Here is a 15,371-nt window from a genome sequence, read left to right as displayed (position 1 = left end):
TGAAACCAAAACATTTAACGCTCCAGTCATGTTCCCTACCGTTTGAGCTATTGATAGGTAGATAAGAAAGATTTAAAGTTAAACCACTACAAGCTATGAATGACTTTTCACATGCATAAAAGTAATAGAATATGTTGGCAAGTTGAAATGAACATTTTGCATTTCAACCTGTTGATATATTTCTGTACACGTTATTCATCCATTCAAACAAAGATTTTACTTGTTATAAGTTATCTGTGACGAGCATGCGTGAAAGCACACAAGAATTGTGTGCCAGTGTATGAGCCGTTAACTGTTAAATAAATTATATATTTTTTATAAAAATGCATTTGTTCGCTATTTTTGTACAAGTGTTTGATTTCAGCCTGCAATCCTCTCATTAATGCGACGACAGAAAGCTACCTATAACGACGCAATGAACATACAAGCAACGACCCATGCCAGACAGTTATAGCTGACGACATATCGACCTGTTTTTGTTGATGTTTTCAACATGTGCCTATCGTTGGATATCGTTTATTCCCCAGGAAGCTGGTTGCATTCCCAAGACGTTCCTAAACCAAGTAACCCTCCCAGGGAAGCGATAGTACCATAGGCCTACTTGTGGTGAAATGTGAATCCAGGACCTTTAGATTGCAAATCAAAAGTCTGCTAATGAGCTACATCCATCTTACCAGCTTACCCTTAAGCCACGATTGAGTTTGCCTGACAACTATACAAAATGGGCCGGTGAGTTATTCGGAGGCAGCTGAAAAATATTACTCTGATAACGTGTCTCGCATTATTGCATTTCGTATCATGGTGTGTCGATTCGACAAGATTGTTCGGTGGTATGCCATGCCGGTTGATGATGTTGCTCAGGAATGTGGCGTGTCAATTCAATGATATTGTCTGGTAGCGTAGCGTGCTGATTCGATGGAATTGTTCGGGATTGTGTGGACGAATTTGTTCAGGACTGTGCCGTCACGTGTAATATAAATATATATATATATATATTTTTTTTTTTTTTTTGCGCTCTCTCTTCCCTCGTGAAACAGCACCATCCTTGGTGTATGATTACTATTTCCTGTTAATTTCAGTGTTATGTGACCAGTAGTTTAAGAGTTCATTGTTTAAATATTTTCACACAGACAGACACACACATACATCTACTGTTTTATTTATATACATTATTAAAAGAAAAATCTTATTTGATCTTTATTGTACTATGAATCATATTATGAAGATTCACTGTGTTAGGTGTTGAAACAAATCTTATATGAACAAAGTTACACTTCCATGTCATTTTTGTACATTAGTTTTCATTTACCATATTGTTCAAAGTCTTCATATTTTTAGTTATACACTGTGAAATTTTGCTTCTGGATCAATAGCACACAAGACAGCAAGGATTTGTGGCATAATGGATGAAGTCTTAAGTCACTCTTCTTGAGGATGAAGGTTTAATATCCTAGGTGTTGGCATTACTAAGAATACAGATGCAAATTATTTAAGACTTCTATCTGGTTATAACTGACGGAATGAGAGCAGGAAGGGAATTCCAAAGTCTAGCTGTTCAAGGGAAGAAGCTATTAGAGTAGAAAGCTTTCTGGCATTTAGGGACCTCAACAGTGAAGGGGTGAGATTTTGTTGCTCAACAGGTTTGTCGGAGATATGAGGTGTGTGCAATAAGTAATGCCCCTGACCCACTTCCCATAGCGGTAGAGCAACAAAACTTGGCACAGTTATTAGTCTCTCTCTACATAGGAACCACCCAGAGTTATGCATTTCTCCCATCGTTTGATGCAGCTCTGGAGACCGTTTTTGTAGAACACCCCAGATTGGTCCTCCAACCACGATGTGACTTCAGAAATCAAGGCTGCATCATCTGGGAAACGCTTTTCCTTTCAAAAACAACTTCATGGCTGGAAAAAGGTGAAAGTCAGAGGGTGCAAAGTCAGGAGAGTAGGGAGGATGAGGCAGGATTTCATAACCACACACCCGTGCTTCTGATCTAGCGACATGCGAGTTGTGGACTAGAGCGTTGTCCTGCAGGAGGAGGGTACCTTTGCTGATCTTACCCCACCTCTTGATTTTGATAGCTTCCCTTAATTTCCTCAAAAGTGAAGCATAATAGGCTCCTGTAATTGTGATACCCTTTGCCAGGAAATCTGTCATCACTACTCTGTCCTGGTTCCAGAAGACTGTGAGCATGACCTTGCCAGCAGAGGGCTGCACCCTTGCCTTCTTTGGAGGTGGTGAGTCCAAGTGCTTCCACTGCATTGACTGGGCTTTGGTCTCTGGATCATAGTGATGGACCCAGGTTTCATCCTGTGTAATCAGTCTTTTGAAAAACTTTGACTCATTTTCTTGGCCTATCTCCAAATTCATCCTCGAGCACTCGAAGCGTTCTCGCTTCTGGAATGGTGGAGCAACCTTGGAGTCCATCTGGCAGACATCTTATGCATATGCAAATAGTCATGAATGATAGTTTCCACAGACCCTGTACTAATCTTGACATCTTGGGCTATTTGGCAAATAGTAATGCACCGATCTTCCAAAATGGCACCCTCAACTTGACGGACAGATGCCTCATCAATGGCTGAAGATGGGGGGGCGACCAGGTCTGGGAGCTGTTTCCAGACTTCCGGCCATGTTTGAATTTATGATGCTAGTGTTTTACCAGGTCATATGATAGGGCATTATCACCATAAGTTTCTTTCATTTCATCAAAAGTCTCCTGTGGTGTGTGTCCTTTCAAATACAAAAACCGGATCACTGCTCGACATTACACAGGCTCCATTTCACACCTGACTCAGTTTAAACACCTGTAAAACAGAAACCACAATTAATTCAGAGCTGTAATTTGCCACATAACCCGTAGAGATATAAATCATTGCATATGCAAAATTTCAGCTAGATCAGACAACTGGAAGTGGGTCAGGGGCATTACTTATTGCACGCCCCTCGTATATATGTCCAGGGGGCACAAGTGTAATGAGTTCATCAGAGCACATTCCATTTAGATACTTGTAAAACAGGCACAAAGATGTAACATTGCGGCAATGGGGCAGAGGTTGGAGCCTAGTTGACAAAGTTTCATTCAAAATTCCAAACAGTTCTACGAAAAGATTCTCCGGTTTGACAAGAAATACCTGAACAAGATCAGAGTTTACATCTGAAGAAATCTTGTGAGAAAAACACTTGAGATGTGAACAGAATAATCAAAATAATACTAGACAACAAGTTTTGTAATTTACAAGAAATTTAAAATTCTGTGGTTAATTAAACTACAAAAATGGTACTCGTACAGTTTAATCAAAGCATTAAAAAATGAAAATATCGAAAAAAAGGTTATAGTATACATATCCATTATGGAATGAAGTTCTCTGAAAAAAAAAATTTCACTTAATTTGATCAAGTAGTTTTTTTTTTTTTTTTTACAACGAAACAACAATTTGTTATGATACTAAGCAAAAGGTAGTCATGTTTCGATTTTTAGGAAGAAAAGCTAGTATTAAAGATGGGGAGGGAGTGTTAGCGCTTTAAACTGAGTTATCTCCCCATGGTGTGTTAAAAAAATTCAAAGATGGCTACCTTCAATGCGCTCTCATAAAAACGTGTTTTTCTGCTGTAAAAAAAAACTACTTGATCAAATTAAGTGAAATTTTTTTCAGAGATCTTCAGTTCAAATGGATACGTACAATATAAGCTTTTTTCGATATTTTCATTTTTTAATGTTTTGATTAAACGGTACAAGTACCACAAAAATAAACTTGTTTTACAAGAATCTGTGTCTATATTAAAAGTATTTAAATATCATGAAAATAATATTTTGGTTTGATACCTGTTATGAGTAAAGATAAAGACTGAACGACACTGCAGTCAGTTTTTCTTTTTTTTTTTTGTTATGTTCACCCCCCCCCCCCCCCGTCCCCAAGGAAGGTGCATAGTCACTTGGACATAAGGGGCTACCAATTTGGACCATGTCTAAGAAAGATTAACACGATGTTGGTTTATGTTACATTTGAACTTCTGCATATCAGTACAATTAGAGAAGCAGCCAGCAGGAAGGGAATTCCAAAGTCCAGCTGTTCGAAGGAAAAAGCTATTAGAGTAGTTCAGGCATCTAGGAACCACAACTGTGAAGGGTGTGATTTTTTGCTCAGCAGGTTTGTTGACAATACAAAGATATAGCATCTTTCATTGATAATACATTGAGGGGGGGGGATGAATGCTATAAGTTCGTCAGAACAGATTCCATTGAGGAGCCTTTATAGTGAAGGTGTTGGATTTTGCTGCCTGTTTGGTTAGTTGGGTATATCTACATCGAGGAGGGACCAATGCTACAAGTTTATCAGAACACATTCCATTAAACGACTTGTAAAATAAAGGATATAGCATTATGATGTAAATAAACAAAAACAAGATCCAAAAATGTCCATTTTATGTGATTTCTTTTCGTGCTTCATATTTTAAAACCTTTGTTTTCTTCAGCCCTTCCTCTTTGTTCAAACAAGAATCAAAAGTGCGAAGATTCAGCTCAAGTAACATGTCGTTAAATAACCTTAATGTAAGTTTGCAATTTGATTTTCAATATCATGTCAAATAATTTTGCACAACACTTTTCAAAAATTTTATTTTTAACTTTAAAAAAAAATGTCTTTAGTTCATCGATTAAATGATAGTTTTGCAATGAATTCTTGTGTTTTTTAATTCTTAGAAAAACTCTCCAAAAATTTGATTTGAAAATTTCATGTTTACTTTACTTTCATCATCATCATTGGCTTAATGTTGTAAAACAGATGTTAATCCGAATATGATGGTGATGCATTGATTAAATATGAAATTCTAAATTTAAAAACACATTTTTTTTTTTTAATTACTTGCTATATTTAAAAAAAAAAATATTATTCTAGCATAAACAATGCGGTGAACATGGAAAAAATCTAGATAACCAATGAAATCAGCCTGAGAATGTTCTCCAGACCAAAAGTTAAGGAATCTCACATTGGAAAAGAGAATGACATTGCCATGCATATTAGGATGTCCATTCTTATGTCGGGGAAATAACTAAAAACTCAATTAGATCAATTTTCGCTAATTATCTTCAAAAATTATTTTCATAAATAATTAATTTTCTATCGTATTGTTTTTCATATTTTTTTTTTTTTTACTGCGAGATTACAATTCAATAGATACCATTGATTTTACTTGAAATTCAATATTTCAATTTTCAAATTTCGCTCTATAATGAAGAAGCACCTAAACAACATCACATTACAACTTGAGGACTTTTGAACATGATTAAACAAGAAAAATGATATTCCATTTGTATTAAAATGAACACTGCTATCATAACCGGTTTAACATGAAAAAAATAAATCTTAGGAATTTTAGAAATTGTGAAACCAATTACAATGTTGGTGTCCGTATTATGCTGAACATAGAAGACTATACCCACCACCACCTTTATGAAAAATGAAAATCATATTGTATTCAAAAATGTCTTGTGAATATGAAGTTTTATCGATTAAAAAAAAATATTTAGTTCTTCTCCAGAAGTTCCTTTCTATTAAAAACAAATAGAAAAAAAACTCTGTATGATGTATGTATTTCACGTAACTAAACAAAAAAATATCATATTCCAAAAATCATGCAAGTTGATCAAATAGTTTTATTTTAAAATAAGAAAATCAAATTTTATAAGTATTTGAAGAGTGGCTGTGATGCCAACTGTCTTGAAAAAAGTCTGAAAAAAAAAATAAGGGAGATAACACAACAATAATTCATACTTACTAGATTTATGTTGTAATGCCTATGAATTCCCATTAATCACTTCAGAATAATTTTTTTTATAAAAATGAAACTACTTGACAGATTACGTGATTTTTAGAATTGTTGATGCATTATGGGTACGTGCATCATACAAATTTTTCTTCATTTTTGGTTTTTAATATAGAAGGAATTCTGAACAAGGACCAAATTTTCTTTTTTAATGTTTTTTTTTTCAAATTTATTTCTTTCAAATATGTCTGAAAACAAATTTCCAAATTGCTGCAGTTTCCTGAAAGTCCACCTTATTTAGTTTTATATTTCATTGATTTGATATAAGAATTTCAATATCAAAATTACAATGTACACAAAATTTAATGAACAAGCAGAGCACTTGTTTGCTGTTGGTAATTTAGTCGCAGCCAAGCTGGAGGTTTTTGACGGCATTTTGTCATACTGTCAAGTTTCAAATAGTATTTTCATGGCCAAACATACAGATTTAATGGACCCAATAAAGTTTTGTTTTTTTAACTATTGCTGTATGGCCTGATTTAAGTCTAAAATATTTTTTTCAGTCTAATGTAAAAATACCTGGCCGAATAAACCAGATCAAAAGGGAAGAAAGTCATTTGTCAGAAAGAGAAAGGGAACATGAAAGGTGAGTTATATATAGGTGTGTGAAAATATATGTAAAAATATATATTTTCTATTCTTTATTTATACTTATCTTTTTAGATCCAAAGCTCTTTGATTATTAAGATATAACAACAGACCAGGGAGGAAGGATTAACACTTTTTACATCACCAGCATCTCCGCTGCTGGATCCAGATCCATGAGAATAGTGACATCATAAGGATATGACAGCCAGTTTCTACGCCTTATCCTTGACTGATTGCACTGGCATGGTGGTGCCCCCTTCTTTCAGAAGTGTCTCTCTTGGTCTGGTGCTGGCTCCTGCTCTACGGGTGTTGCAATGTTTTCATTGCTCTGACGTCAGAGCATATATAAATAAATATCAATTTTGCTAGATTCCAAAGTCCAAGATTTTATCGTCTTACCAATCTTTTTTCCCAAACAAAAATTTTGGCACAATAGCAAATCTGTTTTGTCCATGGAGGGAAAACCAGTATTAGTATGTCTGTCCCGGATATTTCCTCCGCAGACTCATCAAAAAAAAAACAAGAAAGTTCTCAAAGAAAATAATGGAAAGCAATGTAACAAAATTAAAAAAAACCTAAACAACTCACATCAAATCCATTTCCAGTTGCTGGAGAATTTTAGGAACTATTACCTGTAGGGAACGGCCATTTTATTTTATCCCCACCTCTTTCTCTCATATATATAATTTCTTCAAAATCTCTGATCTTGATGGAAAGAAGACTAAAACTTGCTGCTCTGGTTTTAAATGATCTGAAATAACTGCAAGGGAAACTTCACTCCAAATATTTCTCATGTTATATATCCCCTCTTTGGAAATAGGGTATGATTATGAATATCTTTAATATCAAATAATCCTTATACGCTGTGAAATTTACTTTATGCATGGAAACTAAAGAGGGGAAATATAAAATATGAGAAATATTTGAAATCAAGTTTCCCGTGCTGTTATTCCAGATCATTGGAAACTATAGCAGCAAGTTTTAGTCTCTCCTCTATCAAGGCCAGAGGTTTTGGAGAAATATCAGATATTTTGTAATTTATATGCAAAACTAGGAAGACTAATGTCTATGATTGAAACATTTTATGGCTGTAAAAAGTGGCAAAAAATAGGCTCTGCACAATGCAGGTCATTACTTTTCCAATGAACCTTCATTTGTTAAATTCTGATCAATAGTCGCAAAGATTTGAAACTCATAAAATTGCCCAAAAAGATGGTATATCTATATATTAGTGGCCTGGCAAGGCCACAGGGAAAACAACCAAGCAAAATAAAAACCCTAAGTAAAATTCATTCCAAAGCAGCAAAACTAAAGCTGACTTGCCAGGACACTATATATATACAAATATGGGCAAATTTTGGCATATTTTATTGATTTGAAAATATAGGTTCTTTTTTACCAATTGTCATAAAATTTTAATCATAGAATAGTATTATAATCTTCAAAAAGCCTGCAAAATTTCATTGTTTCATTTTGACTGCTTTGGGATGAAATTTGCTTAGGGTTTTTTTGCTTGCCAGGCTACTAATATAAATGACAAAAGTCTATAATCTAAATTTCAAGGCGTTGACCATCTTACCATTTATTTCTGTAAGTACGTTGACATGCACAATTCTTGACAGCACCTGTTTCATAGCACAGAATCCTTCAAGTAATTATGTCAATTCTTGAATTTATTCTGTCCTTAACTCATCAGAAGAGATATGTTGTATATGCTCTGTAGTTACATCGAGCTTCATAAATTAAAGGATTGGTATAAATAAAAGGTGAAATATAATTGAATAAACATATTTTCCCATATATATATATATACACACACACATACGTAATGAAAGTGTTTTAATTTTTTCCATGATTTCAGCTTTTTGCATGTCAGTTATATATATATATATATATATATATATATATATATATATATAATCAAAGGTTTCAAATTGAAAGGGAAAGAAAGCTGATGAAAGATAAGTTAAAGATCAACAAGGAGACCTCGACAAAGTCAACTAAAATAACAATTCACCAATTAGTACAAAAGATGAAAACAAAGTAACGAAACAACAAAAATGAAAATTATTAAAAGAATATTTGCTGAAGAAGTTTAAAAAGAGAAAAAAAATTGTCAAAAGTCAAATAGGTGTTCTATGAAGAAGCATAAAAACTAATAGATATATTTAAAAAAAATTTTTTTTTTTATTAAGTATCTGCATTTTTCACCAGTAATGATGGAATGGATTTACTGGAATCATTTGGCTGTAAAAAAGCAGAATTGGTGCAGAGTAGTCTTCGTTATTATGTCGGAGTTCTTTCCAGGTAGGTAAAAAAGGCTAAAAATGAAGCGATTTCCAGCTAAAAGCATATGTACAAATGCTCAGAAATTAGTTGACAAGACCAATTGTTTTTTCAATTTTTACCCCTTACCAACTATTTTTACATACCTAAAATAAGTGTTACTGAGATCTAAATATCCTATATATCTAGTTTCAAGTCTGTAGGCCAACTATTCAGAAAGGAGTTTGATAGAGACATTCATACACACAGACAATTTCACAAATGCATGAATGAGTATCTTAAGTTCATTTTAATAATTTTAAAATAGAAAAAGTAAGCTTTTGATATCAATATCAGAGCAAGAACAAAACTCAATTTTATAGGTATACTAGCATTTCAGCCTGGCGTTGCCCGGGTGTTTGGATGTGTCTGTTGAACAAAAAAAAAAAAAAAGTGGTAGTAGGAAGCAGGCTCGAACCCGTACCGCGAAGGAGGAAAAGAACGGGGTAAAAACCTGACATCTATGCTGTTACGACCACCGCCAAACCGAAGCGACATTTTTTAAAATTAAGGCTAGACAATCTAAAGGAGAGGATAACTTTAAAAAATATTGGCGAAAAAAGTGACCCCAACCCCCCTACCTGTAGAAAAGTGTCCAGTTGAAGGTGAAGATATTAATGTTTTTAGCCAATTTTTCGATATTTGTCGTATGAAAGGTTGAACTTTAAAACGATACTGATCTTGGTAAAATCCGTCGCCTCTGTCGAAAGTTTTAGGCAGACATGCAAACATACATACATACATTTATATATTGGTAACTAAAAATTTTCAACCCAAACCGATGAAAAAGCTTGCCCTATCTCTGAATACCCTTTATGTAAAATTTCAAATGTTTAGACCAGAAATTGTCTGAGTAATTTGGAAGAGACCGCAAAGGTCAATTTTTTTTTAACTTTGACCCCTTTTTTGACCCCCTAACATTTATTGTTTTGGGCTCAAATCAAGTTATTAAGTTAGATCCATGTCCAAGGAACCTATATCTAAAATTTCAAGTGTTTAGACCCAAAATTGTCGGAGGAGTTTGGTAGAGTTCTCAAAGGTCAAATCGTTTAACTTTGACCCCTTAACAGCTAAGTTTCTGGCCAATTACCGATCACATAGATTTTCCCAAATCTCAGTACCCTGTATATCAAATTTCGAGTTTGTAGACTAAAAATTGACAGTTATTGCGTAGGGAAATATACACAGACAGACAGACACACAGACACGTTCACTTTTATAGATATACTAGCATGGGTGCCCGGCATTGCCTGGGTGTTTGGAGGTGTATGCTGAGCAAAAAAAAAAAGGGGGTAAATTTTTTTAACTTTGACCCCTATTATGACACCTTAACATTTATTGTTTTGGGCTCAAATCAAGTTATTAAGTTAGATCCATGTCCAAGGAACCTATATCTAAAATTCTAAGTGTTTAGACCCAAAATTTTCGGAGGAGTTTGGTAGAGTTCTCAAAGGTCAAATCGTTTAACTTTGACCCCTTAACAGCCAATTACCGATCACATACATTTTCCCAAATCTCAGTACCTTGTATATCAAATTTTGAGTCTGTAGACTAAAAATTGACAGTTATTGCGTAGGGAAATGTACACACACACACACACACACACACAGACACGTTCACTTTTATAGATATATAGATAGATTATAAATAAAAAAATCTTTGATATTGTTTGAATTTTCTTTTCAGGCAAATTCAGAATGCAATAACCATGTCAAACTCTTGGGAAGACTTCACTCTGGTGAGACACTTTTCTTTTGATCTAAAAAATGTTGATTGATACAAGTGATGAGACGATTCCAATTTCTCCAATTCCGATATAATTACCAATTCCAAGTCTGATTCTTTTCAAAATCTTAAATATTTACTTATTGAGTTTTTATTTTATTTTTTTTATTTTACATAGGAGTCACCACTTATCAAGGTCCAGAGGCCACTCGGGGATAAGGGTTAAAGAGTGTACATTAGTCAATGGGACAATTATCATAGTAATCGTTAGTAGTTGAAATTTGGTAAATTGGATTACTTAAGGAGACGGCTCATCAAAAATTTGTTTACGTTGGACTTGAAAACGACCAGATTATAGTCAGATGGAAAGCAGGCAAATGAAAGAGAGTTCCACAGGCGTGCAGTTCTAAGAAAGGAGCTTTGTTCATGGAATCTACATTTAGGTTTAGGCACAGATAAAGAGTGGGGGAAATTATTGATAGTGTTTTCAGCTAGATGAATGTTTTTCATGAAAGTTTGGCGAGGGAGGACCATAGATTGGAGCTCAGATGAGAACTTGCCATGAAAATAACGATAAAGCAGAGATAAGCTCGCAACGGGTGGATAGTAGTAATAGAGAATAGACAATGCATTGTGGATGCGTTATTGGCACCTCCCGTAACTCTTGTTTCTCCTAATTTGTCCCTCAGTCCTCATTTATAGTGACTGATTTTTCTGACAAAGGGAGAAGATAAAGCTGTATTCTAGGTTGGTAGTATTTTTGCGTAAAAAGTAGCTTGAGATGTCGGACATTCTCTGTTTCTTTGTCTATTTTTGTAGCCATGTCACTAATAAGGGTGCTGGAGATAAACGTTTTAACTGGGCTGACGTTATCTGCCTGAAAGTCAGGGACCTAAACCTTGGATTAACCACTAAGGAGGCTGTTCTATCAGCAGGTGCAAAGTACTGGGGCTGCTGTATTACGATTTGCTGAATAGATTCTGGATCATGCAGTAGCTCCTAATGGGGCTTCTCGATGCCATATTAGTGGGTAATTGTTACGGCTTTACCTTATGTGCTACAAAAAAATATTTCTTTTCTTTTTCTCTCTTACTTTCCCTCTCTACCCTGCTCTAACCAAGCCTGTCGACCTATTCCACAAATCCCAAAACTCTATCATGAAAAGTCTCCAGAAAAAATACACGATTAAACCCAGAACACTATCACTGAAACAGAATTGAACATTAAGTAAATTGATTTAAAGCAACAACAAAAAAAACATTTTCTTTAAATATATTGTATATTATCATTTCTTTTTTATTTTTAAGGAGGAACCAATGCTTCCTGAGCGAAGGTCACGATCTTGCAGTGAATCACTGTCTATTATCACACCCCCAGCCATGGCCTGTGGATCTCCCTCACCACCCAGAGTTGGCAAGGTAAATTGAAACATTCCGTCACTTTACTAAACTACTGGTTTCTCGTATATGATCGACTCTCTTGCCATTTTTAGCAAAAGAACATCTGATTATAAGATACTCCCACCTCCAATGAAATCGATTATCAGCTGTCCTTCTCTGATAGATTAATTTGAGTATTAAATACTCTCCATCTCTTCCAATTGAATTTGATATCTGATAATGAATCCTCTTTCATCTCTTCTTCTTAAATTCAGGTATAGTAGACTAGACTCAAATTTAATGTGACAACTGGACTTATAGAAGTAAAACTCCTTAATAACACTAATCAGTCTTTCTCTGCATACTCCAGCAGTGCTTCTGATTGATTTGGATTTCTCATTGTTACTGGATTTAAGCAATATCTGTTCAAAAGTACAGTTGGGAATTATACAACCCTTGTTTCACTATAAATTTCTTATTGTTGTTGGAGGATATCCTTTGTTTTTTGAAGTCAGAGAGAACCCAGTTAGTCAAACAGTTTCCCCTGTTTTCTCTTTTTCAAAATCACAAAATAAACTTGATTTCTCACGTAAAATTGTAACAGGAGGAATTATCTCCCTTAATCTTTATAGAATCTAATGTTAGATTGTAAAATTGCCTTTTTCTTAAATAAATCAGTTTTAAAACTAACCTATTGTTTGGATTCTGTTTTTCATTTTTTTAATATTTAACTGACTTTATAAACTTCTTTTTCCAAGCTCATTGGGTGACCTAATGAGCCACATTTTTTTTTAGTAAATAAATGTTTTATAAATTACTAATGAATTTCATTACATTGTCTGACTAATACGGACTAGAAGTGAAGATGTTCTCGACAATCCTTTTCTCATTACATTCTTTTAAAAAATTAGATAATTACTTTTTTTTTTTTTTTTTTTTTGGTTAAATTGTATTTTCTTGGCATAAATAATGGATCTCAATTTCTATAACTAAGAGTTTCTTCCAACTGCAGTATAACTAACATAATTTCTGCTAAAATTCTTGAAGCTAAGTTTAACTTCAAATGTCTCCTATGTCATATGATCAAGCTAATGTAGGGTTAGCTGACCTCCTACGTAGCTCCCTCCCTCTTCTAGGATGTGTCTAGGCTTCACTTGAAAAATATGAGAGTCATTTCATAAAGTGGATTTTACAATAAGATTGCTTGTGTTTTAGTTTTCAAATATGAAACACATTTTTCTGATGGAAAAAAAAAACAAAATTGTTTTTCTTTGAGCATAGAATTGTTTGGATTGAGATTTTAACCATTTTCTAATTGTTGTTGTTCTTTATACTTTGGGAACCCAATGGCAACTGACCTCTAAAAAATGTGAGGTCATCATGCAGAGTTTTTTTGTGCTGTGTCCACATAGATTTGTACCTCTTCTATGAATAATGATGAATACTATGAGAGGATTGAAAATCTCCACATTAGAAAACAGCAATTTTTCCCTTTGTGTCAGAAGCATTACTCATGAAATAGGAGTAATAAAGTTTAAAATAGAAAAAAAAAACAAGAATTATGGAGTTGATGAAATTAAAAGTCCACTTTCCACTCACCATTAGTTAGAGACTATGTATTGTATAGGCTAGAAATATAAATACATACTTTAGAATTACCTCCCAGTCCCCTGCTTCTCTGATTGTACTGACATGCAGAAGTTGAAGTGTAATGTGAACAGACATCACGCTGCCCAAATCCTGGCAAATCTGGCCTCAAATAGTAACCTCTTACAACAAATACTCCAAATAAAGTAAGCTGTTATTTGGATTTTGTTTTTATTATTTGTATTATTTGAACTAATATTCTCCTCTTTCAGGTGTCCTGTTAAATACTGCAATCTGTATAGAATTTCAAGCAGAACCCTTTATTTAATCTATAAGGGTAGCTTGCTCTCTCGTTCCATCAGCCATGAGTGGATACAAGTCAAAAGTAATTAGTAATTGTATTCCTAGTATCGTTCTCACTGAGGATTGAACCTTTAAACTCAAGAAGACTCTCATTTAGAACTGGTTATTACTTGGCACCGTATCTTTTACGCTGTAGGTCATTGTGCTCAATACGAAGAATACACTTAAAAATTACATAAGACTTTTACTCTGCCATCATTGTTAGAATGAGAACAAGTTACCTTTGTGCATTAAATGAAGAGTTTCAAATTCTGTACAAACTCCTGGATTTGACATAAATATTCCAGAGTTCAACTAGATACACTTGAGGAACATTTGAGATTACATCGACTAAAATGTTGCAAGAATAACATTCAGGATAAGGACAGCAGTCCAAATTATTAATCCTTGGCTCAAAAACTTCAAAATATACAGTTCAGCCTGGCTTTGCTCGGACCCCATGTACTGTTCATAACTTTATGTGCATATGTATATATATATATATATATTAAAAAGTTTGACTCATGTCCAGATAACCTACATCTAAAATTTCAAATGTTTAGACCCAAAATTGGCTGAATAGTTTGCTAGAGACTGCAAAAGTCAAATCTTTTGAACTTTGACCCCTTGGCAGCGAAATTTTCGGCTAAAAACTGATTAAAAAGTTTACCTGATATTTGAATACACTTTATGTAAAATTTCAAATGTTTAGACCAAAAATTGGCCAAGTAGAGACCCCAGAGGTCAAATTTTTTAAGATTTTGACCCCAATTTTGACTCCTTAACATTTATTGTTTTGGGCTCAAATCAAATTAAAAAGTTTGATCAATGTCCAAGTAACCTACATCTAAAATTTCAAGTGTTTAGACCCAGAATTGGCAGAGGAGTTTGGTAGAGTTCTCTGAGGTCAAATCGTTGAGCTTTGACAGATAAATTTCTGGCTGAAAACCAATTAAAAAGATTTTCCCAAATCTCAATACCTCCTATGTCAAATCTTGAGTCTGTAGACTGAAAATTTACAGAGTAGTTTGGTAGGGAAATGTACATACACACTCACACACAGAGACAATTTCACTTTTATAGATAGATTATTATTAAAACTGTTACCATGAAATTTTCAATGTTAAAATACTGAGAATATTGACAGTCAAACAAGTTGATAAAAAGGAAGAAATGATAATGAATTCATCATTTTGTGACCTGCTCTGTCTTCATCCTGATTATTATTACAAGCGTTAAACAATTTTCATTTGAAACCTTTTGACCAATGTGCTTCTCTGTACACATGTTAGTAAATTTCCTGTGGTTTGTACTTCTTAACCACCAAATATTTGATGATACACCTCTGTTCAAGCCTGGTGTATTCTGCTTCAATGCTGCCAGTTTTTGAAATTCTTTTTCATGAGTCCGGTTGCTCCTATAATCACTGGAATGATGGAGATCTCCTCAGATTCCAATTTCTTTTCATGTCGTATATAAGACGTTGGTATTTCATTATATTCTTTCTCTCAGCTCTGTTTAAGCCAGCATCACTAAGGACTGACTTCAACCTTCTTGTCTCACGATATCAGATTTAATAGCTCCACCTCTTAGGTCCAT

The 15,371-nt window shown here is 34.1% G+C and overlaps 1 protein-coding gene across 3 annotated transcripts in view; it reads left to right on the top strand.

Annotated features, from left to right (window-relative positions):
* The window catches only part of LOC145291570 (P2R1A-PPP2R2A-interacting phosphatase regulator 1-like), a 45,344-nt gene that overhangs the window by 16,873 nt on the left and 13,100 nt on the right, over positions 1–15,371 (top strand). For all 3 annotated transcript variants that reach the window (XM_080137644.1, XM_080137643.1, XM_080137645.1), the window contains exons 4-7: positions 4,477–4,552; positions 6,330–6,412; positions 10,426–10,477; positions 11,772–11,882. In XM_080137644.1, coding sequence (XP_079993770.1) covers positions 4,477–4,552; positions 6,330–6,412; positions 10,426–10,477; positions 11,772–11,882 — 322 coding nt within the window. The remainder of the gene's footprint in view (positions 1–4,476; positions 4,553–6,329; positions 6,413–10,425; positions 10,478–11,771; positions 11,883–15,371) is intronic.

The sequence above is a fragment of the Euprymna scolopes genome, chromosome 12 (assembly GCF_053919585.1).
Source record: "Euprymna scolopes isolate OS-2025 chromosome 12, ASM5391958v1, whole genome shotgun sequence".
In the NCBI taxonomy this organism is placed as follows: domain Eukaryota; kingdom Metazoa; phylum Mollusca; class Cephalopoda; order Sepiida; family Sepiolidae; genus Euprymna; species Euprymna scolopes.
The sequence above is the reverse complement of the archived record's forward strand: the minus strand, read 5'-3'. Positions and strand labels throughout refer to the sequence as shown.